Here is a 26338-nt window from a genome sequence, read left to right on the forward strand (position 1 = left end):
ATTCTCTTTAATACTCTAATTTGGAGTCACAATTCAAGTTCCCATTGTTTCACCAAATTTCATTGGGAATAGCGGCTGCACATCAGTAAAAGTTACTACCCCCTGACTTTTGATTGGGGCATGTCTCATGATCTCTTATTAATTTAGCGTGTAGTGTCACTGAAGTAAAATCCCCCCTTGAATGACATCACCAAGCTTTTCATTTGAAATCAAGGACACTCAGTTAAAACTTATTTTCAGGTAAAAATGAGTAATTTCTAGAGTATGCTTGTTTTCCATCTTCCTTGGAATGTACTTTTGTTAGGACTGTACTCTTTTTATCTGCAGTTCTGTTTTGCTGAGCATCTTAGGACAATTGTATCTTGGTATTTGAGTCAGATAATTCTGTGTTGCTGGAAGTCAGCATGAGCATAGGAGATGGTTTAGTCACATCCTTGGCTTCCTCTTCCTCAATGCCTATGGTTTGTCTCGTGCCAATTGTAAACCATTTTTCCAGGGAGAGGTGGATAAGTATTTGCTTTTAGATTTTTGGGTGACAAAACATAAAACATCAGGAAACCTACGTTCACTGTGTTTTCCACTCAAATAAAGCAGTATAAAGTAAAAAGATTTTCTTAGTAGCAGTGAACTTGATACAGTAAACAAAAATAGGCAATTATTTTCCATTTACCTACCAATAAATCTGTTATCATACCTTACCACAAAACAAGAACAATTTTGCCCATAGCAGTTATACTAATCACTGTTGATTGTACTACCTCCTGAGTATTTTACTTCATTCTTAAAAATATATATATTATTTTATTGTTTTCTGTGTATGGGTGTTTTGCCTGCATGCATACATATTCACCATGTAAGTGCTATTTATCCCGTTCTTAAACTCAGAGTGTATATACACCTTTCTTTTCACCTGTGGGGTTAAATTCATGTTCCTTCCTCAGCATTTGTTCTTTCCTACTGGCTTCCTTCCCCAGCCTGTTTCTACTTTGGTTTTGAGTGTACCCTTCCTTTCTATGCATCTCTGCATTAAGAAATAAAAACAGTTCACACAACTCACAGGTTACTGTGTTGCAAGCATTTTCTATGTTGGTCAAGCATTTTCTGCTTTGCTAATGTATCCAGCTTTGTGCCATCCTGTAAGGAGTCCTCTAAACTAAGCTCCTCAAAAAAAAAAAAATCTGTTATTTCCTGAACCTCCAAAACCAAACCATATTGTTAGTCTCTGTTATAGTGTTTGTGTCTCATGGAAGCACAACTTACATTTTCCCAGATGAGAAACAATGGTATATACTTTTCCTCCCTTCTTAGGAAGAGTCTAGAAATAACTAAGCCAGTGTTATTTCCTTATAACATCACTCATCGTCAGTCCCCTAAATGTTCTCATATTTAGTCATCTGCACATATGTGCTTGGGATGCATCGTCCCATGTGATCCTTCATGACCTCTGTATTTAGAGTTCCTACAGATCCCAGGCTGCACGCTGTAGAGGCAGAACGTCCTACCTTTCCTCACCCTTCATGAGGGTCAGAGCTATTGCTGCTAAACAAAACACAGGTTAACAAGAACAGAGCACAGAAAATGAACTCAATTGTAGTTTTGTACAACAGGTGCTTTCTGAAATGAAAACCCAGTGACCCAAAGATAAACATCTCTTTTTATGTTCAGGTTTGTTGAAAAATAGGCAACTGTATAGAAATATGTAGGAGAGGAGAAAGCATCCCTTAATGAAATCCAACTGTGGTAGTTAATTTTAATTGCCAACTTGAAGCAACTGGAGTTGCCTGTGAAAAAAGTCCCCATGAGGAACTGTCCAGATAAAAGTTTGCCTGTGTAAATGCCTATGAGGAATCTGCCTTCCTTCCTTCCTTCCTTCCTCCCTCCCTCCCTCCCTCCCTTCCTTCCTTCCTGCCTTCCTTCCTTCCTCCTTCCCTCCCTCCCTCCTTCCCTTCATTCTTTTCTTCCATTCTTCCTTCTTTCCTCTCCCTTTCTCTATTTCCTTCTTTTTCCTTCCTTCCTTCATTCCTTCCCTTCTTTCTTCTTTCTTTCTTTCTTTCTTTCTTTCTTTCTTTCTTTCTTTGACTTTAATTAATGTGTAAGGACTTAGTCTGAAAGTGGCTAGCACAATTTCCTGGTTTGAGGCCCTCAGCTGTATAAAAGTAGAGAAAGTTAGCAGAGTGCTGAACACACATGCATTTGTTTCTCTCTGCTCAGTGGCCTGGAAATGTGAACTAAAATACATGCTTTTTTTCTGGTGTTGTCTTAAAAAAAAACAAGCAAACAAAACAGCAGAACAATAACAAAAGCAGAAATAAAGCGAAGACACCATCATAACAGGGGAAAGCCAGCAATGCTGTCTTCGCTCTTCTTGGCTTCTCTCCATAGCATTCATCCCTCCTAGGTATGAACTGCATTTTTTGGAATGAGTCTCATGGTTTACTATCCAATAAAGTAGATCACAGAATCTCTTTCTGGCCAGTTCTTTGTCAAAAGATAAAGGTATACCAGAGCAACATTTCCAGATTCCCCTAGCTTTAAAGAAGCGTTCAAGTTCCTGTGGTCTATCCAGGGAAGGAAATGAGGGCAGAGTGAAGATGACTAATTCTTAATCTCTTCCCTAGTCCTTCAATTCAGTGTGCTCAGAATACCAAAGTGCTAAACTTTAGTCTACACTTTTTTATTTCCTTGTAGCATACGTAACCCATTTTTTCTAAATTACTTTCCCACACAGTCAGTACCCTCTTCCATACATTGCTTTTGCTTATTTATTTTTTTTCATGAGTTCTCCTGCAAGTATATATTTCATTACTTGGCTGATCAGGTGGATTACTTTTATTTAATACACTTTCTTTGGCTCCAGAAGTTATTCCTGGCCCACAGTAGGTGCTCACTAAGTAAGTTGGAGATAAACTAATTTTCCAGAACATCTGAAGGTGTGTGAAAGATGTTCATCTTAAATATACTCCATTCGTGGAAATAGTATTAGCATAACTTTGAAGGGAGTAAGCTTGCTCAACTGTGGAATTTTTAACACCTACCCAATTACAAATTCATCCATTTTTAATCCTGTCTTTAGTTCATTTCATAGAGCCGGCTTAGGGAGCAAACACTGAGAAGTGTATTGATTGCAATCGAGGAGGAGAAGCATGGGAACTGACTTCTACAGTTGAGCTGTTATACTGGGAGCTGCAAATTCCACAGTTGCTGATATAACAAATACTGTATCGCTTGTTACTTGCTGAGTAGCTGTGGAAATCAAATTGAACCTACAGGAAATTACAAAGCCATTTCATTTTGTCATTATTTTTGTTTTTGATGCTTTTATTGTGTTTATAAAAGGTTGAAAGTACCTTCTGGGCCTGTGTCTATAAGGAAGGTTAAAGTATTAATCAATTATATACTTTTTGTGCAGTTGATCTCAAAGAACAAATACACACAATTAGTTGATCATTTTCCAGGTGTTACCAACAAACCATTCATGAAAATGACTGGTTAATTTAGAACCCTTGCATCAACAATGTCATACACCAGAGTTGGTAATATTTTGTTTTATAGTACTAGATAGTAAGCATTTCTATATATCATTTCATTCAGTCACCTCCAGCTTGGGCCCCAAAAAACAGAGGAAAGGATAATCTTGGCTAATGATGTATGCCTCCCACAGTAGTTGGATGCTTCTGAGCAACCCTGCCACTTTCCTGGGCCCTTCTAGTATGTTAGGAACAGATTAAATTACAATGAAGTAGTCTTGGTACATGTATGTTAAGTTAAAGGCAAGCAGCTTGATACAGGCCCAAGGCTGTCTCTGATCTCCAATTAGGCTCTTCTGGAATGCCTGAGATGTTGTTGCAACCTGTTTTCACTCTAAAGCATTAGCACAAGTTAACGTAGGCTCATTGGTCCATACTTACACTTAGAGAAACCTAGAAAACATTGTCACTTATTTTTCAGTTCTGTCACTGGTCTATATAGGCACAAAGAGTTAAGCTTGCTGTTTTCTCCTGTATTCCATGACATTTCATAAATGCCCTCAATTGTTTTTATCCCATCCCCATCATCATTTCTCATCTACCCTGCTGAAAATCTTTTTCCCACCATGTCTCACCTCTTGCACTCGTGTCTTTTGTGTGTGTGTGTGTAAGATCACTGGATTTCATTAGGGTTGATTGCATGAACATGAGTAAGAGAAGTGAGCTAATGGAGAATGGACAGCTTATCAGTGGTTATACAGCTGAAGAGAAATGGCATCCCTGCTGCCAGCATCCATCCACTGCCAATGGTTCCTCAGAAGCGATCAGGGCTTCCACCTCTCTCGTCTCTGAGGAAATGGTGCTGGGCCTGATTCTGTGTAACTCCTGTACAGGTAACCACAGGTGCTGTGAGTTCCTGAGCCAACAGCTCTGTCACAGCCAGAGAGAACCCTTTTTCAGAATGCCTGCCTCTCCCCTGAATCTTTCCTTTGTCCCCTATTTCCATTGTATTCCAAGAGCCACAGACGGGATGGTGTTGATGTCACATTTTAGGACAGGGTACTTTATAGCCACTTTTTCTCTATAGGAGATTGCCTCCTCTACAGGCTATGGACTCTGACCTCCCTAGTCAAGGGCTCTTGGCCATGCATTTATTCTCTCCTATGTACAATGCCTCCTATCCTAGCAGAAAGTGTTTGGTTACCTAGAGAATGGTCACAGTCATCTCCTACCCTTCGTGCTGGCTAGTGCTTTTTATTGTGTTTTTTCCCACCTATCTCTATTATCTGAGGGTAAAAATGATAGGTAATTCTAAGAAAGCTCGTAGTGTTTGATTCAATGCTACTCAGTTAAGACTAAAGGAAACCAACCTTAGAAACTTCTATTTTTTAAGTATAGTGATGTGCATAGTGATGTAATTTAGGGACATACATCCTTCCATCTATAACAAATAGTTTATCACTTACATAATATTTAATGCTTTTATCACAAAGCTGTTGTGAATCCCGGATAACGTGTTTCTTTTCTAAGTCAAAGTTTTCAGCAGCTGTTGATCTCAATTTCAACATTGTTTTTCCCCTGAGAATGGCAAAAGTTAGAATTCCCCAGTGCCATCATACAACTTACCCTGCTATAAACACTTACTGTTTATGTGTCATGATTTCAATTCAATTTGTTTCTGCATTGGTAATTCTTTTCCTCAACAACCATAAGGGTCATTTGCCAACATGCCAGCAACAAAAGACAAGTGAACAAGACAAAATAAAAGGTTTAATTAATCCAAATTTTATACAACAATGTAAACTTTAGGAATAAAATCCCTAAATTTAGGGAAAGCAGCTGCTTTATGTGATAAGAACTGATGAAGCAAATAAAGTCAGGTAGAAATGTGATTGAATATAACATGTATTCAATGATAGAATCTGGAGGAGGAATTCAGCCAGGTATGCTGCAAATCTTCACGGACTTCCTGTACAACCTTTCTTCCTACCAATATGGAGCAGGACCATTTTTGGAATGACTATATTCAAGATAGAAAGGAGAATGAGGGGAATGATATTCTTGAGCTCAGGGTTTGTTATATGGAGGAGAGGTTATATTTTCTATGATCCACTCTGGAAAACAGGAATTCTGCTCTCTATGATTCATTTCAGTGGTAGGATAGGGGGTAGGAGAGTATAAAATCCAAGGCAGATTCTGAGGCTTTCACAGTCCTAAGACTAGGGGAGCTATCCTTTGAGGCCCAATATTTAAGAATGGGGCAGTTTCAGGTGGAGAGACCAAGAACACCACTGTTACCAGGGAAGCCCACCAGACATCAACACATGAACACTCAAAGCTAAAATAAATGTCTTTATTGCTGACTAGAGGTTGTACCAGGAACTTGCCTATCCCACACAGCCATTATCCTTACAGCCATTTGTATTTTATGCACTAAAACAACATCCTGGTTGTCATTCTTTAGATAACAAGAAGCAGAACGACAAAAGCCAAAAAACAAGGATAGGTGATCCAAGAACTTTCCTGGAACTATGAAGTAGGCTTTTGATGGCCAAACTCTCAGTTCCCATTTTGATAAATGTTGGGTGATGTGAGCCACAAGTATTATACAGTGAATTTACAAACCCACCAATGTACAGCTTAGGGAACCCCGACTTGCAGGACTCCAGGAACACCTGTCTTTTGAATAGTCACTGTCAATTCTGTGGAAATCTTGTGAAATCATGATGTTTCTCCCTTCCATAATGGGACTCATCCCAAAATATCCCAACAGTGTATAAACCATTCATTGGAATAACTTTCTCATGTACTGGCAACTGGACAACCTTTGCCATTTTCCCAAGTTGTGGGGCCCTGGTATATAGGCATTCCTTCAGACAAACCTTTGTTCTAATAGTCAAATCTACATAAAATTAGACCCCCACAATTATTGATAGGACTTATTGACAAGAAAAAAAGGAGCCCTGAACAGGACACACTGAATAATTATCAACATGTCTACTCTTACTGATAAACAGGTCTGGGTGGCCTGAATTCTCTAGCAGCAGACACAGGAAGGTGTAATCTACTGGCCTTTGCTCTACTTTAACAAGCTATTAATATTCTGTACTTCACTTTGCCTTTCATTTGACAAAAGGTCTAGGTCAAGGAAATTAACTCTTTCTAACCTTACCTCTAAAATATACATGAAAAGAGCTTGAGTCTTTAAACCAGGTCCCAGAGAAAAGAATTTCTTCTCACCTGGGTGCCAGTGTATATACAGCATCCTGATGCTCCGCCCAGAGGGCCAAGCTCACTCTAATCCTCCAGGTTTCTGCCTGTGAGCTTCACAGACACACCCCTTCGGAGACAGAACGTGCTCACCTTGTCAGTCTTTTATCCATCTTTTTTGCCCTATGAAAGGCATGCTTTGTGTGCCATTGTTATAGCCTATGGAATTGCTAACTATGCCTGTGTGGGTATGTATACTGAAAACCTTGTGGGATGGGAAGAACAGCTATAGCAAAAGGAACATCGAGGAGGAACATGGAAATGGAACATCAAGAGAGCATTAGAGAGGTAAAAAATATAAATGAGGCATGATAAAAAAGGTTTACATGAGATAATTTATTTCATTTCCCCTCAGGCTTTCTTAGTCAGGATTTTACCTGCTATGGCAATACTCCTGAATCCTGAGAGGTTTAGTGGGGCTTAACCCCAACCTAAACCTCGATAGTTTGGGCCTATGTACTGGTTTTTAAGGACAGAATGGTATCGCTATTGAGGTTTCGTTTTTGCTAACGTCTGGGGGGCCTGTTATACCATCTGGTCTTAGACATGTTTTGTTTCTATGCAGGAAGCCACTCTTTCTCTTGTTGGAGAAACAAAACTACTTTCTTCCTAACAGGGGGAAAGTTGGTTTTCTTCTTTTGAAAAGACATCTCTTAAAACATTGATAATATACTTTCAATCAGCAAAATTAGCCTTTTCTCACTTCATAAATGAAATGAGTCTCTTTAACCAACCCACTTTATATCACAAAGGATTAAGATCTCTTGTTTTAATTGGAGATTTGAAAATACCTTTTCATCTAAATGCATTATCATTGAACCCCTCCCATTCTCCTAGCTCTGCGCTTCCTGTTTGAAATGCCAATTAAATAGTTTCACCACTGATTGGCTAGAAGCCTATGCAACTTCTGGGCTGCAGGCCATTAACACCCTGGCCAGACTGCTGACAGGAAGATGAAGAGATTTTCACCCTCTGATTTCTGTGTTAACAACAAGGACAAAACAGTATGTGGTCTTGTTGCTGGATAATACAATTTAAAGATAGGATTTCTTTTCCACAGGTGCATTTATCTCTGAAAATTAGCAGTTCAGCTTGGTGTGAACAATAAGGCGTCATCTCTGATGGGTTTGAATCATTAAACAACCTGTTGTGAACAGGCGCCGAGATTTGCAAGCATATCACCATTTCTTTAAAGAAGAGAACTGAGGCAGCTTATTTTTAGATATAAGTTCTGATTAAACTTGCTGAAAAAAAAACACTAAAAATAGAACAACTGAGACTTTTGTTAATCGTTGCAGATTCTTAACCTAAAATTACTTTTCAAAAGCTACAAATTCACTGATAAGATTGGGACTTCCTCAGGGAATTCCCCAATGGCTTTGGTAGGTAAACATATATCTTTGAAGAAATATATGTAATGCACATATGTTTTATATACATAAGTCTAAAGAGAACACATACACCAGAAGACATGCTGATGCAGAAATGCAAAAACAGAAGGGCAGAAGTTGTCTTCACTAGGAAAGAGCACATGAAAAGATTATCCAATACCAAATAGTCATCCCTGAAAACATTTACATTCAAATAACATACAGACGTAGTAGTTACACTTCTATATTTAGTAATATGTACACATGCAAATATATGTATACAACAAACATTATTGAAGAAGTAAGTCATGAATTTGAAGAGTATAGGAAAAGTGTATGGAAGGATTTGGAGGATGAAAAAGAAAGGGAAAGATTATACTATAATCTAAAAAGCAACAATACTGAATTTCTCATATATGCATTTTTATGAAAATTGCATACATGTACACCCACATGCTTTTCACTATATGTATCATGTATACATATGAATATATATACACACATACATATTTCTTAATCATATTCACATATACTAATATATCATAGACAGGTACTCAGATGCAGAATTCTTCCAAACTGTAAGTTTTGCAAGCAGGTCTAAAAGCATTGAGTTTTTTATTGATACATGTTTTTCTACAAAATGAAATTATTAGGTATATTTGATGCCTAATGCCTCTTTCAGCTTTTTTGTTTCTTTATTTTGAGGCCCCTATGCCATGTATCCCTGACTTGTCTTTGGCGTGGAACTTGCTGTAACAGTTGTGGATGACTGCACTTTCTGTCCTCTTGCCTTTGTTTCCCAGTGGCTGGAATCACAGTGCTGAACATTAAACTCAATCAGGACTCCATGAACACTAAACAAGTATGCTTGTGACCAAGCTACACCTCCAGACATACTCTTCAATACTTAAAAATGAAAGATTTGCTTATCTTCCTACCTGTTTCATAAATCAATTTTTAAATTCAAGAAATTATAATAGATGATTGCTGAAGAACAGAATAGTTTGAAGGAAAAAAAAATAGATGAAAAATCATAGTTTTAGTAAGCAAACAGGCAATCATCATTGAGTCCATGCTAACTGCCCAGGTCCTGGACTAGGCTGAGGAAAGAAGAAAGCAGCTCAAGACTTCTTACCTTCCATGAATTTATGAAATTAATTTGGAAAGGTATCAGGCACTGATATCAACACTATCAAGCAAAGAAAAGATTAATAAGTAATACTTTCATTAATAATTAAATCCTATTTTCCAGAATCAAGAAAGATCAATGCAAAATATATAAAATGCATTATATATCTTTTTCTGTCTTCACCAAACTCCATATGGTCTAAATTATTACACATTGAACATCCAAATTTTAATAAGATTTTTTTTTGTAAAATGAAGCCACGAAAAAAAAAATACTGCAATAAAAAAGGACCCATCAATAGAACTAAAAGATGAATCAGACAAAGAAGATTACTTTTGAGTCTCCTTACCAGATGGTCCTTTGTTTAAATGGGCCAAACAAAAATAATTACTCCTTAGAGTGATCAGACTTTCAAAAGGATATCTTTGATGTCTTTTCCACGTAAGACACTGTGAATTTTCACAGCAATGCTTAGTAAGGTATCCTTTCCTTAAGCATGAGGAACTACAATGGAGAGGACAGAATGCACGAAAGAATGGTAACCACATCAATGGGTGTGCTTTTGTCATTTATGTCAACTTGACACAGGCTATAGTCATCTGAGAGGAGCAAACCCTGATTGAGAAAGTACCTCCAGAAGTCTGAGCTATGGGCCATCCTGTAGAACACTTTCTTAATTAGTGATTGATGCGGGAGGGCACAGCCTGTTGTGGATGGCGCCGTCCCTGGGTTCCTGTCCTAACTTCCTTCAGTGATGGGCTACATGTGGAACTATAATTCCAGGAAACATTTTTCTCCCAAACTTGGCTTTTGGTCATGGTATTTCACTGCAGAACTAGAAACCCTAACTCAGGCAGTGAGGATCTAGTAATGACTAATTGATACAAATGCTAGAAAATTCCTCAAGTATCAGAGGCAAAAGAGAAAATATTTGCTCTACGTCTAGGAGGAAGGTTTTAATTCAGATATATTGACTGTATCCTCAGAAAGTACTGTTGATTGCTTGTGACATACAATGAGCTGAGGACTAATATTAGCCAAACAAAGAAAAACCCTGTGCTCCATGAGTTAAGAAATGGGAAGTAGTCTAGCAGAGAGGTGAGAGAATAAACAAAGCCAGCAAGGTTGTTGGGAAATGTAAGAAATGATTATTAATAAGGAGTTATGGAATATAAGTGCTGTAAAATCTAATAAAAAAAGAAACAAGTAAGCAACAATATATATCACATAAAAATTAAGGAAATAACTCTTGTGATATTCAGAGTGTTCTGACATCCTCAAATGTGAACTTAACATTTGGGGTTATAAGTTTTATAAATAGGTGGGTAAAAAGTTAGTTAAAATTTTATGTTTCATATCATTCAGCATGTTCTCAGATTGATAGACTCTGCTGTCATCTTAATAGATAGTTCTATATCAGTTCACTAGCAAAATTCCCTCAAGAAAAAGCTAAGATTCTAATCAATTATCAACATGTGTCTCAGATGCCATTCTGATGCATTCTAAAGGCTCTTAAGTCCTCAACTGCTGAGGCCAAGAGAAGAGTAAATAGAGTTTTCTTCAAAAAGAGAAATATTTTATTGAAAGTGAATTTAAATAACTTGGCAAAAAATGGTATAAAGAAAACTCGTTTGAGCTTAGATGATTGATCTTATCTTTGTTGGAAAGCTAAGATATTAAAATAGCCATAATTTAGTTGCCCCTTGAGGACTAATGTGCTACCTGAAGAGTCAATTAATCACAGAAAGCTACTATAAAATAATATGAAGTCACAATAAATGACAGTTAATTATTCATAATTTCATTAAAAAATATAGCTATTCATGTTAACTTGAGTTTGTCAGTTTTTGCGTCTTTGGAATCTTTATTGACTCCTATCATTTCATAAGTCTCCAGACCAGTCTTGGGTTCTTCCATTGTGAGCCTACGATTTAGTTTCTCTCAGCAACTGCAGCCCACTTCTGCTCTCTCTTAAAACAGCATAGAGTTATAACTGACCTTCCTGATGGATGTGTCCATACTTTATCAGTCTCCACCCACCGGTATCATATGGTACGCTTCCACCCAGGACTATGAGCTTAAAACAGCGAGGTTGTCCTATAGGATGATTTTCTATTTCCCAACTTTCTGACATTCTTTTACTTCCAAACAATTTTTAAGATGTATAAGGGATGTTATGCCCCATACATGTAAAACAGTCATTATAAGGTAGACATAGCCTGACCCTGAGAACTCACTGACCAACCTATCCAAAGTCAGTACGGCAGGAAGAGGGACAGAGGACTCTGGCATCATGCTTTGGTACCAGTATCTGCATGCAAGGATCCAAGCATTCCCAACCACACTAAGGTGAATGTATGTCAAGTATGAGCACACACATACACACACACACACACACACACACACACACACATCCTCCCCACAAAGACACACACAGATACATGAAACATGAGGTAACAAAATTATTTTAATTATCTCCATGCAAATGTATTTTACTAGTGGCATGCATCCCAAAGTAGATATTTCCAAATCAAGAATTAAATTATAGATTTATTAGAAGTATGGGATTTAAGTTATTGTTTGCACTGTGGATTTTGCTTTACCTTTCTTAAAATGGATTTTGTGAAGTGGGGAAAATATCTAAATTATGAAAGAAAGAAAAGTGATTTTTATTTTTGTATTTGTGGTATGAATCTCAGGTATTATTAAGCTAACTATAATGAATTACATAACTGTCCCAGATCTGAGGGGAAAGGTATCCCCAATACAAGTGTTTTAGTTATGAGGGGGAAAGTATCCTGGAAGTCAAGAGTGAAGGAGTACCCGAAAATCACACTGTATAACAAACCTCACATAGAGGCCAGGCGGTGGTGGTGCACGCCTTTAATCCCAGCACTCGGGAGGCAGAGGCAGGTGGATCTCTGTGAGTTCGAGGCCAGCCTGGTATACAAGAGCTAGTTTTAGGACAGGCACCAAAAACTACAGAGAAACCTTGTCTCAAAAATCAAAAAACAAACAAACAAACAAACAAACAAAAAACCAAAACAAATAACAACAACAACAAAAAAACCCTCACGTAAGAGAATTATTGGGAAAGGCACAAGAGAGTGGCTTCCTCTGCTCATGCAAGAAGCAGCAAAGGACAAAGTGGAAGGCAGGCTTTATACAGGACTTCTTGGGGGCAGAGATATCCAGGGTGGAAATTTCCAGGGTGCGTATTGATATGATTTTAAGTACTTAGTTTGAGAAGAGCTCGGGGGTTGGGGGCCGTTTAAAACCTGGAAGTAAACTCAGATTCTTGACCTACAAATTATATACTAAAACAAATGTTTTGAACTGATACTACTCTCGCTGCTACCTACTTACACTGAAAACCTGTACTATTTAATTTGTTATTTTATTTGACTCTGTCTACAAATTCTGAAGAGGACTCAGTTATTTGTTTGACTGGAAAAATATTAAAAGGCAACTGGTCCTATTAAATCAAACTGGAGGAAAATATTACCAAAAACTATCAATGGAGACGTAGTTTTTAAAGCACTGTACCTTATGTTATCTGACCTTCTATCTATGGTTACTATCATATTCTCAATCACCTTTTGATCATGTGCTCAATTTTAACTTTTTAATTACTCTGATATTTTATTTTATTTCCTACTTTATCTCAAATTATTTATTTCTCTTCTCTCTGTCTCTCTGTCTCTCTGTCTCTCTCTCTCTCTCTGTCTCTCTCTCTCTGTCTCTCTCTCTGTCTCTCTCTCTCTCTCTCTCTATATATATATATATATATATATATATATATATATATATGAGTTCACTCAGTGTTGATCTTCTGTATATGTGCTTAAGATGACCATTTAGGATTGGAAAATTTGTCAAGGGTTTGTCCCTGGAGAAGACTGTTTTTTTTTTTGTTTTTTTTTCTGTCAGCAACCATTACTTTCCTGTAATCTTACATCTAGTGGTGTATCCTCATAAGATTCTCCCCATCCATGATGACTTATAAACAGGTATTATGTTTACACAGGTCTCATTTAGGGCACTAGGTTGTTGAGATTTCATGAAAGCAGCTTCTATGTCATAATATGGAAGCCAGCTCTTGATAGATAGCCGCTCTTCTGACTCTTACAATCTTTCTATCCCATCTTTCCATGGTGTACCCTGAAGTTTAGGTATAGAGTTGTATTGTGGATATATCAGGTAAGGTTGGAAAACTCAAGGTTTATAGTTTAGCTAGTCCTTATATTCTGTAACAATCTCCATCTACTTCCAAAAGAGACTACTTAGGCGAGAGGTGAGAGCCATGCTCATCTGTAGGCATTAGAATAAATATTCAAAAGCAATTAAAATTCTCTTTGTTTAGGAAAATCGTAGTAGGGAGTTCATGACCTTCGGGTATGATAGTTAAGTAGGTTTACAGCACAGATATTATTTCCCTCCTGTTGAGTGGCTCTTTAGTCCAGTTAGAAAATTGTGATGTTGTTGGTTGGATGGTAGAAACTCAATTAAAATTTAGAACAATATTCACAGTGTAGATTCTAGTTCAGATAACCTTGGGAACTATTAACTAAGTTTCTTGCTAAGATTTCCATCTTAGAGGCTTTGTTATTGCTGGGATTTGTGATTGTTTCACTCTGAAAACAAGTCACAAACGAGTTCTCTCCTCTCATCCTCAAATGCACAATTCTGGAGGATGACTCGTTCTTGAACAGTGACTTCATGGGAGTGTAACTACTAACTTTGGGGGAGCCTAGGCAGTTTGGAAGCTAGGCCAATGAATGTGTAAATTGATGTCACTTTGAAAATTAATTTCACAGTATAACAATTTAACAAAAAAAGCTACTTCTAGGTGTCTACCCATAAGAATATAAAGAAAAAAATTTAAAAGTATTTTGTTCAATGTGAAAATTAGAGAATGGGTGAACTACACTGTTGCTAACTGGTTAAACAAATTACAGCATATCCACTGGACAAGTGTCAGAAAACACTGGAAATTAAGGCAATTATATTTCTTTTGGTTATTACACAAAGAGAAATTAATTTTCAAAGTGACATCAATTTACACATTCATTGGCCTAGCTTTCATTATAAAATGGTTTATAATATTGGTAGACTAATTTAATACATAAATGTGTTTATATTTTTGATTCATAAATATTTTCTGCACTAGTTCTCCTTTTAAATAACATGCATATAACTTTTTGCATGTTAAACAGTGAAATATGTAATTGATATATATGGCAATTTTGAATTTCTGTTTATCTTTATGCATATTTGAAAAAGAATGACCAATTTCAACAAAGGTAGTGTCTGCACAGCTAATCTAAAAGCTGCCTACCTCTCTGCATGATTGTTACTTAGCTTCACCTGAGAAACAATCTAGGTTAACTTGAACGTAGAATAATGGCATTGATGTTCTATACAATTTCATTATATTTTATGAAAGATCTATATCTTGGAAGACAATGCTGCATAAGTTCAAGGTGAAGTGGAAAAACTCTTCCTTATTTGATCTTATGCTGGAAATAGATATTATATAGTACCTCAGATGGATAAAAGGAGAGTTATTAAAATGCTACCAGCTGAGCCTCCCCAGAGCTGCTCTGTGATGAAGTTAATGAAGTCTTGGGAGGGCCATTCACAACTCAGGCTTGTGTGATGGCAGGTAACGAAATACGGAAGAGGAGGCCATTTAGCACATGGGGGTAGCTCGTGCCTGGTGACTCCCTCAGGGGCAGCGTTGGTGGGTCTGGAGCCGCTGACTTCTCTGGTGTAGTAGCTTAATAAACCTATCTTACTAGAAAGACTGCTCTGTCCACAGCATTATTACTAGGGTGCTATGGTTCAGAGCATCACAGACTCTGCATCTAAAGGTCAGCCAAGAGGGAATATAGTAGGACTGCAATGTGAACTTTGAAGTAACAGCCTCCATACTGCATTTTGGACATTGGCATACAGTACTTTCCCTATCACCACCTGCTTCAAAGTCATGGATCTCATCAATTGTTTCAAAAGATGACACTGTGTCAACTCCTCAGAGCATGTTACTGTTAAGTTGGGAGTGTAGCCCCCAGCCACCAGACCTTTGAGTTGTATTGGTCTGGACTCCAAATCCCAGCATGCCAGGTCCTGACCACCCCCCCCCCTCAGGGTGGTATTTAAGATAGCTCCCAAAGGAGAATCCTGGACATCTTTTAATTTGGCTTGTTATGATGATTTGGCTTGATTGGAATTCATGCTTTGGCAGAGAGCTCGCGTTAGGAAAAATTCCTAACAGTTACATGCAACAAACCCAAGAGGTGATTTCCAAGAAAGATTTGGTGGTTTGCATTGACTGTTCTTGACTTTGGGGAAGAGTTCCCTCATGAGAAGAAGACTGTAGAGCTGGCACATAAACTGGCAGTGAGGGCATATTTCCTCTCTCCTCTTTTCCTTCTCATGCCGTAGCTCCTCTATCGCATCTCTACGTGGGTCCACTAATGCAACAGAATAACATATGGAAGCCTCTGCCTGGAACAAGCAGGTTTCCTGGATCTACTTTGTAAATCCGCATTCCAGCATTTGCTCTTATTCCAACTACCCAGGACTCCTCATTTTACCACTACAAATGGAAGGGAGGGAGGGAGGGAGGAAGAGGGAGAGGGTAAGGGAGAGGAAATGGAAGAGAGAGAGAGAGAAAGAGAGAGAGAGAGAGAGAGAGAGAGAGAGAGAGAGAGAGAAAGACACCAGGATGGACTAGAGAACAACCCACACCAACCCACAATAAAGGAACAAGGGAATTGAAGGTGTGGAAAACAGTCTAAAAATTTCCATGAAGATGCTTTATTGCTCTTCACTGCCTTTGGTAAATGACTCCATTTAGAGAATGTCTCGTCAGTGTGCCTGTTTTCTCTGCCATTCAGTGAATTTGTCAGTTAAGCAGGGACAAACATGTCCTGCTCAGAGGGAACGTAACCTTCAGTCTGTAATTTAGAGCAGAGTGTTTACAGCCACTCTCCTCTGGCAATTGCAGAGTATTACCACATTGTTGAATATTTAAAAGCAAAGCTTATTTCCAACCATGAGGTCTGTCTCCCAGTTGATAAGTCTCTTTATGAAATGAACTTTGATTACTTAATAATTAGAGTTCTATAGGAGAAGATGCGGATCTTGATAGTGCGCCAAGGAGGCTAGAGGGCAAATCAGAAGAATATGCCTTTTCCAGACTAGAATTTAAAGAACCGAGTAGGCCTGACTGGGTGTATGTGGGAGGAAGAGAGACCTCCCAGGCAGCAGGGAGACTTGCATACTTAAATCTGGAGTGTTAAAGGCTTTGCTTTCACGTTTACTTTCTGAAATCCAACATAGTTTAGATCTGAATGTAGTAATGTATCTATCTAAGCTGGTGTAACCTTCTAACTGTCTGACTGGTTCTGATGGACAATTTTTTGGAGTCTCTGTGGTGCATCCTGCACGGATGAAATGCTGGGGATTTGTTCCCCTTATTTTAATTCTGAGAGCCTAACACCTCCCTACAGGTTTAGCAATTTTCCATTCATTGCCATGGTGATTTTTTTTTATTTCCCTTCCCCTTTAGCATCACAAAAGAAAAGCTGAAAAGAAAAATGTTGGCTATTAACATTTCCACTGCCCTGGGAACAAACTTGTTGGTTGGATCTAGCCAGTGAAGAAGTACATAGTGTCTTGAAGGAGACTGATTGACATATTGCTTACACAAGCTGGCTTGAAAGGAATGAGGTTAGCCTGGAAGGATCTGGTAAATTTCCTAGAGACAGTGATTTGTAAGATGATGGGTAAATATCACTTAAAATACACACTGGTCCTCAAATAAGTTTATAAGACTAAGAAGATATTTTTGGTCATGTCAGGCCTTGTTGTCTCCTAATTTCCACATATGCAATCCATGTCCATGTGAAAGGCTGCATTTCCAGTTGGGCTCCGGTTTGTATGCTAGCTTCTGCTTTTTCATCCTTTGCCTGAAGAAACCACTGTTCTCCCAGTAAACCCTTTCCCCACCCATAGGTAGACTTTGCTGTTGTTCTTTATGGTTGCAAACCCACAGCTCTCACCTAAGAGGGATTAGGAAGTTTATTTTGAAGCAAATGAGTGACCATGGCCCAGGAATACCTGTTCAACTTAACTCAAATCCTGTCTTCCAACACGGGAGCAATTTACTGACAATTTTAGGATACAAAGCACCAAAGAAATCCTAAGTAAAAGTATTTTTTAAACACATTGTTGGACTCATTAGCTACAGCAAAGCAGGGACCACTCAGCTTAGCTGCTCTCCGATGACTGTCTTAGCCTTTTAGCTGGTGGAAACTAGAGTTTTTATAGTTAAAGCATTTTACCTATGAGTCACAGAACATTGGGTCAGACACACAGGTCTTCAAGGAGTGGCTACTAAGGGGATTAAAGATAGATTGTAGTCAGATCCTGGGCCAGCAATGTTCCTACCTCTGCATTGTCATTGAAAGACTAGCCAGTTAAACAGCCTTAGCAGAAGGTTCAGTGTGCAGAGCGGTTCTTTTTCAGAACTTTGCTTCAATCATTTCCTAATGTTTTGGGCCTGTGATGCTTACTGATGATTAAATTAATCATAACACATAGTTTACATTCAACAGCTGTTTATTTGATGAAGAATCATTATACATTTTGCCTTCTGTAAGACACAAGGGCTGACTACAAGTAGGGCTGAGTCCTCGGCTGTAGAATTCGCATATTAGCCTGGAAAAGAAGGCCAACTGCACAGTTAAATAGTGGCAGTGGATGTATATGATGCAAAGGGGACCAGAGGAGCAACTGGTTCTCCCTGGACAGAGGATTTATCACCTGCCTTGACATTACCACCTCCACATATACAAACGTTATGTTAATGAGAGCTAAAAAGAATAAGCCCTTTCTTGTGCTACTGGTAAATGCTTGAGAAAGGAGTCTACTTTATAGATGTATAACAGACCTTGAGCAACATTTATCAAAGCACACATGCAGAGAGGCTCTTTATGAATCTTTCTGGTGGTAAACTACTATAACTTAAAAACAGAAGTATGTTTTATAGTAATCAGAATAAATGACCTCTGTGCCAACTACAAAATGGGCTTTTATTTCTTGTTCTCAGTCCTATTTACTTTGCGGCTGCAATAAGGATTGGTATTATCAATAACATTTCTGATGCTGAAGCCCAAACACTTCTTAGTCTATATAAGTCACTTATAAAATAAGAATTAGGCATATCTGTGTTTAATATTTCAAGGAAAAGGGGATAAAATAAAGCTTTGGTATGTGGTACATGTCTTGGCTTTCCTATAGGTAAAACAATCGATGCTTTACTCTTTACAGCTTCTTACTAATAAGGTTTGGTCTGTGGTAAACACATGGTAGGGCTAGACACGTCTAAAGCTGTGGGTAGACTAGTGTGGGATGCTTCCACAATTCCAGATGTTCCAAGACATAAACCTGGTACACCATCCTGGACCAGGCTGGGTGTGAAGGTAGGCATCTTGACAACGCTTCCTTTTAGGAAACAACCTTTTCTCAGGGATAAAGATAGAAGCCCTCCTGAGGAACTCCAAATAGGTCTGTGTGCTATTTTGAATAGTATAGCACTCCAGACTGTAGTAAGTTTATAGAATTTAATGGAATGCAGAATATGGAGTTGTTCCTCAGTGAATGGGGGAGTTGGTTCCTGGACTCTGTAGAAAGGAAAACCTGCACATGTTTTAATCCTTACATAAGATTCCAGTTTTGCACGAGCACATCCTCTCACATACTTTAAATCATGTCTTGCTGACTTATCAATTCAAATAATATGTAAATGCTATGTTCCAGAACACTTCTTAGTCTATATAAGTCACTTTTCAAATAAGAATTAGGCTTATCTATATTTATTATTTCAAGGAAAAAGGGATAAAATAAAGCTTTGATATACGGGGCATGTAAAATGAACTATGCTTTCCTTTTTACAGCTTCTCACTAAAGGTTTGGTCTGTGTTAATACAAGGTAGTGCTAGACACATCTAAGCCTGACTATAGACTACATGTGATCTCTTGAGTTTGAACAGACTCTTGCTGACCACGGACCTACTTTTCATGAACACCATAGCTACTTGATACACAAAATATAATGAAGAGATGAAGCAGGAATGTGACCCCAGATAATCGTGGACCCTTGGTGTGTTATCTCCCATCCCAAGCTCCCAGTATGTATTGGAAAGTGATAAATGTAAAACTAGTATCAGTTTTAAAATTTGGGCATTTTAAAGCATTTAAACATATATAGGATCTATACAAATATTAATTTTTGTTTTTTATTGTCAGCAAATATTTGATATACCCCATGGAAAGAAAATACAGATAACATAACAGGAACATGAAGAACTTTTCAGGTTTGATTTATACACTGACTCTGTCATGGTGTCTGTAAATTATGAGTGATATAAAAAATTTAAGCAAGAAAGATGATTCTCAGTTAGACTAGCAAAAGTGTAGGGATTTTTATACTTGTTGCTATTAGAATGCCTACAGTTATGACAGAACGATATTGGGGTGGGGGAAGGCATATCCCTTTATAGAGAAAGTACTAAAGAAATAACATCAAGAGAAGACTAGGTTCAGAGCTTCAGACCAGTTCACCAGAATTAAGAATTGTTTTGCAATAGTTGTGAAAAATGATGTGGGGTTATGCTAGAGTCCTGGGTATGCAATTTTAAAATATAGTCAAAACTCTTTTACAGCATTTGGACAGTAAGATTGATACTGTCACCAGCAGTAGCATGAACTCCTTCTGATGTCTGGAAAGGACATGAGAGAGTGAAGAATAGGGAAAGGAAACTACGGTAACAAGAGACCCCCCCATAGCCACCTGATGCACAAAATATTTACTTTATATTATTGTATTTAATAATTTATGAAAAAATATAGTATTTCATTGTTATGAGTTTTGGTGAATTTAATAACTAAAATTGATATCACATAATATCTTCTTTTACAAGGAGATGTCATGCAGAAATTCAGTTCCATAGTGAAAGCAGTAATTCACGCCACACAAGAATTTATAGACTTACTTGTTTGCTCTGTAGTTTTCTATGTAGAGACAAAAATAATGGATAAAAAGTCATTTTATAATTTTCCATCCTCACAATTATTTGAAAATTTCCTGCTACAATGTTAACTTTAAAATTGAATATATTTCCATTCCTTAACCCCCAGCACTAGGAATTGAACCCAGAATATGCTCTCTTGTTTCTCTTTCTTAAGATCTAAAGCCATCATGGTGGGGTATACAAATAATATGTGTTGCATGATTTTGTCTGGGAGATGTGATAAATGACAATTCACACCAAATACAGCACCAACAACAGACCACACAAGTGAAGCCACTCAGTTAAAGATACACACACGAACATGGGTGACTGACTCCATCTCTGAGTTCTCTGAAGCTTGTCAGTTTCCTTCTTAGCCTCTTAAAATTCTGTCAGCTTCCTGAATGTGAGTTCAGAGGACACTGCGGCACAATAGCTTGTAGACTAGGAGCCAATCCCATTGTCTCATTATGTTACTATGGCAGCCAGATGAGGATGATGTAGGAAAACAATTGTTGAATATCAATTTGAATTACGTGTCTGTATTCTATGCTCTAGCACTAACTTGCTAGCTAAATTTTTAAGATGACTGATAATCAGTTGGAACACAATGATTTTGAATTTGTACAATGTCTCTAACTAATATAGAATCATGTATCTGCATGCATAAAAGTATCCAAATGTTTTTCTAACTTACCTAATATATTTTATTCTAACATACATTAATAAACTATATTGTTATTTTATAAATTTAATATAAATATTATATAGCTATTCATAACTATGTTTCCTTAATCGTAAGAAAAACCAACAATGACGACAAGAAGGAATGCTGTTAAATAACTCAGAATTTTGTTTCCTGACATAAACCTTAAAATAGCACTCCTACTCACGGTTGTTTCTTTATACTATAACAATTACCCTTTGATTTCATCCTTTTAATCCACACTGAAGTTAATTAGTAGCAGATTAATATACTGTATCTTTTTCTTTCAAAAGCATTCCGAACTGTACTAAGTGCCTAGAAAGGACTTTGATCCAAGAGCCAGAGAGCAAGTTAATGGGCTCCTTTTGTTTTCCCAACCACTCACGGTAGCTCTCAGTTATAGGTGGGTTCTTTTGTTTGGAAAAGTAAACTTTTCCGAGGGACTGATAACGTTTGGAAATACCTCTGTAGTGTTGATCTAGGTGGTTCCATAGATTGAATTCCAGAGTCTTAGCTTTAGGAAAGAGGTAGTTTTACAGCTCAAGTAATAAGAAGTGCATACATTATCTTGTATTAATCACTCATTTTAAAGTACAGTGCATCCCCTTACTATTACATCTCTATGATTTCATGTAGTTTAGGGAGAGATATAATGATAATAGTACCTATCAACCTGTTCCTATTCTATATGATATGCTGAAATAATTTTATATGGCATTGATTCCATTATCTTGTGATTCTAAATCCTAATATTTGAAGTAGTCATGAAGTTTTTCCTTGACCTAGGCCTGAAACTTCATTATAATATTTCTTTCTGCCTCTCATGCTAAATTGTGTTTAACCAGTCCATTTACCTCTGATCTTTTGTTCTAGCATTACTTTTTGTCAGTTTAGGAAAGAAAATTAGGTTTGGAGGAATTAACAGATGGAGGTTCAAAGTAGCAGTAGGAAAATGGACCACAATAGAATTTGTCATTGATGAAATATTGATGGAAAAATATCGAAACTTTTTTGACATGATTTAATCCCAGATATGGGAAATTCTGCTTTAATTAAAATAAATTTTAAACATTGAAATACTTTAAAATAATTAATAAAATCATAGGAAGCTAAGGAAGATGAATTAATAAAATTTTATTATAACATGTATCTAAAATGAACAACATTATCAAAGGCAAATCAAAACATAAGAATGTATCTGTGATGACTAAAACAAAAATCCAAATACTAAAATTATTTGCTTCATTTAGCTCTAGAAAATATACGTTCTGTGGGTCATAATGATATGATTCATACAGACTTGTTTGGACTCACTAAGTAATAGCAGATTGTTAAGGACAAAAGGTTAGGATGATGATATACTCTTGCTCATGAAAGGCTTCATGAAGACAAGGTCAGAGTGTCTACTGCTTCTCTATAATGGAACATCAGGCTAGAGACTCACCATGCTTTTCTCCAAGGTTGTCAGCTTCTCTTCCCTTCCAATCCCACTATCTCTACAAGCCATTTTACATGCCATTTCAGTGGAACATGAAAGCAGTCGTGCGGATTAGCTATTGTCTCATTGCACACATGAAGAAATGAAGCACAAAATGCAATGTTTCATTTGTATAAGTGGCCCATAAAAGCTAGAAACACAAGCTGTTCTCACTCCAACCGTAGGATTTTCTTTCCCATGCTGCAAATACACCAGACAACTGCTGATGAGCAATCACATTAAACTGCCAACCTACCATTGGTTGCTGTCTGTTGTATAACTGGAAGTGAATATCACTCTTCTTTATTGAATCTGTCTCAAAGTATACTACATATCAGTTCTTAAATCTTTGTAACTTCTTGTACATTAGTCCAATTTTAGGTAACTGGGAGGATATAGTGAATTGGGATTCAAAAAAGCCAGGTATCATTTGCAGCATTGATACATAATGCCACCGGTACTTTTTATGTGGAATTTTAACTTTCAAAGCACATTTTTCTCATTTTTAAGTTTAAATTAATCTTATCTGCTCTGTTTATTTTATGAGATTTTTGTTGTTGGTGGTGGTGGTGGTAGCGTTAGCTAAGTGGCTCAATTAAAGTAGAAGCTTCTAGAGGTAAGCAACAATATTGTCATCATATCTTAGCCAAATAACTTACTTTTCAAGCCTGCTGTTATAATGTGTGATAAAGTTAGAAGATTCAGCATAATTTAAGAGTATAGATGCTAAGATACAATGTCACATGAAAAACACAAGATACTGATAATTGTCCTGTATTTGAATGGCTCAACCTTTCTTTCTTGTGTTTCTTTTAGGACCACTGAGGTTCCTTTCCCAGACAGAATCTATCACAGCCTTCGTGGGAGATACAGTGTTACTCAAGTGTGAAGTCATTGGGGAACCCATGCCAACAATACACTGGCAGAAAAATCAACAAGACCTCATTCCAGTTCCAGGAGACTCCCGTGTGGTGGTCTTGCCCTCTGGAGCATTGCAGATCAGCCGACTCCAGGCAGGGGACATTGGAGTCTACCGATGCTCAGCTCGGAACCCAGCCAGCATAAGAACAGGAAATGAAGCAGAAGTTAGAATTTTATCAGGTATTTCAATGTTTACCATGGTTTCCCACAATAAAGCTGTCTAGAAAAGATTAAAAGATCAAATGGTTTTTTAGGGACAAATATTTTCTAAGGCTTAGGTGTTCTATATTGCTTACTGAGTTTTGATTAACATTATTTCTCCTTTTTTGTTAACATATGAGATTATATGTTCTTAAGTTTTGTATACTACTAGTTTTTTTGAGAAACATAAAAATATGTTTTAACCTCATCCTTCTTCTCCTTTATTCTTTCATTTATTTATGTTTATTTCATATTTTTGTGAACAGTCTATTTATAAGGGCTTCTCATTTTATTTCCTTTTTGTCTGATAATGGTATAAAAATAGGTATCATTCCCATTCACAAAATGAAAGGATTTGTGAGGCTGAATGTCATCCCTAAATTAATGTCTATAAACCATCTACTCAAACTTTTGCACAATAATTTCTGGAAAGCACTGTGCTATGTCTAACGTTGGCTAAAACAGACACCGGAGCCTGGCCCATAGAGTTCTGGGTTAGTGTAAACATACAAAGTATTTATAACAAAATGTGATTAATGTTATGCAAGTGTGTTCTTTTCCATCTTCCCCTTTTTCCTTCTTTCTTCTCTGGTAAATCTCCATGACTCTGGTCATATCATTTCAGTCTCTGGAATAGTTAGAAGTTGGATTAGCTGCATCTAAGGTCTCTTCCAGTGGCTGCTGTTATTATACATCTTTCTATGTCCACACTTGGTCTGAGACAGATCTCTACTTACTTCGGCAAATCACGGAAAAGCTTTCAGAAGTTTGAATGAACTGCTCTTCAAATCATAGGTGCTGGTATCCATCCATACACTCCTAATTGCTTGAGTTATAATAAATATTTCATATAGAGAGACTGCAAGTTTTCTAAGAGAAAACTAGCAATTCACGTGAAGTTTATTCATGTTTTAAATAAGACAAGTTTAAAATATCTTTCTCCTTTCTTTCTGTGCTCAAATTAGTCACATGGATACTGACTTAAGTATGCTAGTAGCTATTACAATTAGACTACATTATATACACCTTACAATAAAATAAAACATAACAGTTATTAGCAGCACATGCTCAGATTCATTTAGGCTCCATTTTATGCCTCCAAATTTAAATATTAGATTCATATGTAATGCAAACCTTAAATCATTAGATAGTAAGCCACATTTAAAATATTGACAGGAATATGCTTGATTATTTCAATATGACAGAGAAGCCTATTTTCAGTAACATTAACGAATCAAATCTAATATTAAATTTGAAATATAAATTAAATTGTTATTGACCTCTATTTGTTCACATTGTGAAGTGTATTATAATTGAATTGCATAGAGATTTATTTACAGCCATGTCAGTGTGCTTTGGAGCTGTATAGATATTTTAATAGGGAGGAAAAGTAAAGTAAAGGAAGGCCGTGTATTGAGGTGATATGGACGAAATTGGAGGGAGAGTGGTAGACATGATCATATTATATTCTATACGTGGATAAAATTCTCAGTAGAACTGGAATAAAGAATTTGTATTTAAGTTCTTATTAATTCAAATATTCAACTATAAACTTCAAAAATGAACTACAAGAAGATCTAATGCACAGAAATGCTGTCAGTCTTGACCTAGCCTGGCTCATGAACTGTAGAAACTTTTAACAGTCTGTGTAAGAGAAGTTCTGTTTGATTCCTTTGGTCTCAAGTTTTCCTGTTTGTTTAGAAGTAAAACAAAAAGATCAACAAAAGTTATACCACTATACAAGAGAATGAATGAGTCAATATTCTTAAAGCCTTAGCTGTTAATTATGCTGCTTGGATTTTTAGCATCTTGTTTTTCTTTTCTGAATTAGTTTCTACTTTCTGTAAGCACCAGCTTGAAGCACTAATTGTTCCATATACATATTGAACATTTTCTATTATATCTCTTCTTTAACAGGAAAATGATACGGCCACTAAAATAGGTACCCACAATGTGATTAGCATGAATTGGTAGCTTTAGAAATGTCATTGCAAGCTGAGCTAGCTCATTTCTCTAGTGTACACACTTTGGAAACTGAGGCAGAAGTATTTCCACAAGTTTCAGACTTGTTGAGGCTACGTAAAGATTTCCATGTTAGCTTGGAAAACAGAGTGAGATGCCTGAACAGATAAAGAAAAAAAATGGTATAGAATGGTTAACACACAAATATTTTCCTGTAGTACCTTAAGTACCATGCTGATTAAGTTATGCCTTGTGTTAGTGCTAATGTGAAATTTGACAATTTTACCAACATGTATTTATTACCATTATTTGATAAAGTATTTAGGTATGTATTATTTATGTATTTATTATTGTCTTTGTCATACTGGAAATTAACCTAGGGCTTCAGATAACCTGAGAAAGAATTCTACCACTGGTTTGAATTCCTGCCTACTTTCTTACTTTTTAAATTTTGAGATAGAGTCCCACTAAGTTGCCTAGACATAGATAGCCTTTTCCTCACCCTATAGCTCAGACAGTCCTTGAACTTGGGAAGTTCTTGGCTCAGCCACCCACGTATCAGAATGTACAAACCTCTGCCACAATCCATTCAAGGTCAAACTCCATGTATGTTTTACATGGGATTATCTAATTCTAACTAACTCTAACTTTATAACACTTATTCCAATTCATGAAACGCAGCCCAGGGAATAAATATTAACAAATCACTGGATTCCATAAATTCTCTTTTTAATAATCAAGTAATTATGACTAG

At 36.9% G+C, this 26338-nt stretch overlaps 1 protein-coding gene across 1 annotated transcript in view; it reads left to right on the top strand.

The window, feature by feature from the left end:
- The window catches only part of Dcc (DCC netrin 1 receptor), a 1005453-nt gene that overhangs the window by 431946 nt on the left and 547169 nt on the right, over positions 1 to 26338 (top strand). The window contains exon 3 of the mRNA XM_041639231.1: positions 23317 to 23601. Coding sequence (XP_041495165.1) covers positions 23317 to 23601 — 285 coding nt within the window. The remainder of the gene's footprint in view (positions 1 to 23316; positions 23602 to 26338) is intronic.

This window comes from Microtus oregoni, unplaced genomic scaffold (genome assembly GCF_018167655.1).
Source record: "Microtus oregoni isolate MIOR12 unplaced genomic scaffold, Mior012 000057F_ref0000458, whole genome shotgun sequence".
NCBI lineage: Eukaryota > Metazoa > Chordata > Mammalia > Rodentia > Cricetidae > Microtus > Microtus oregoni.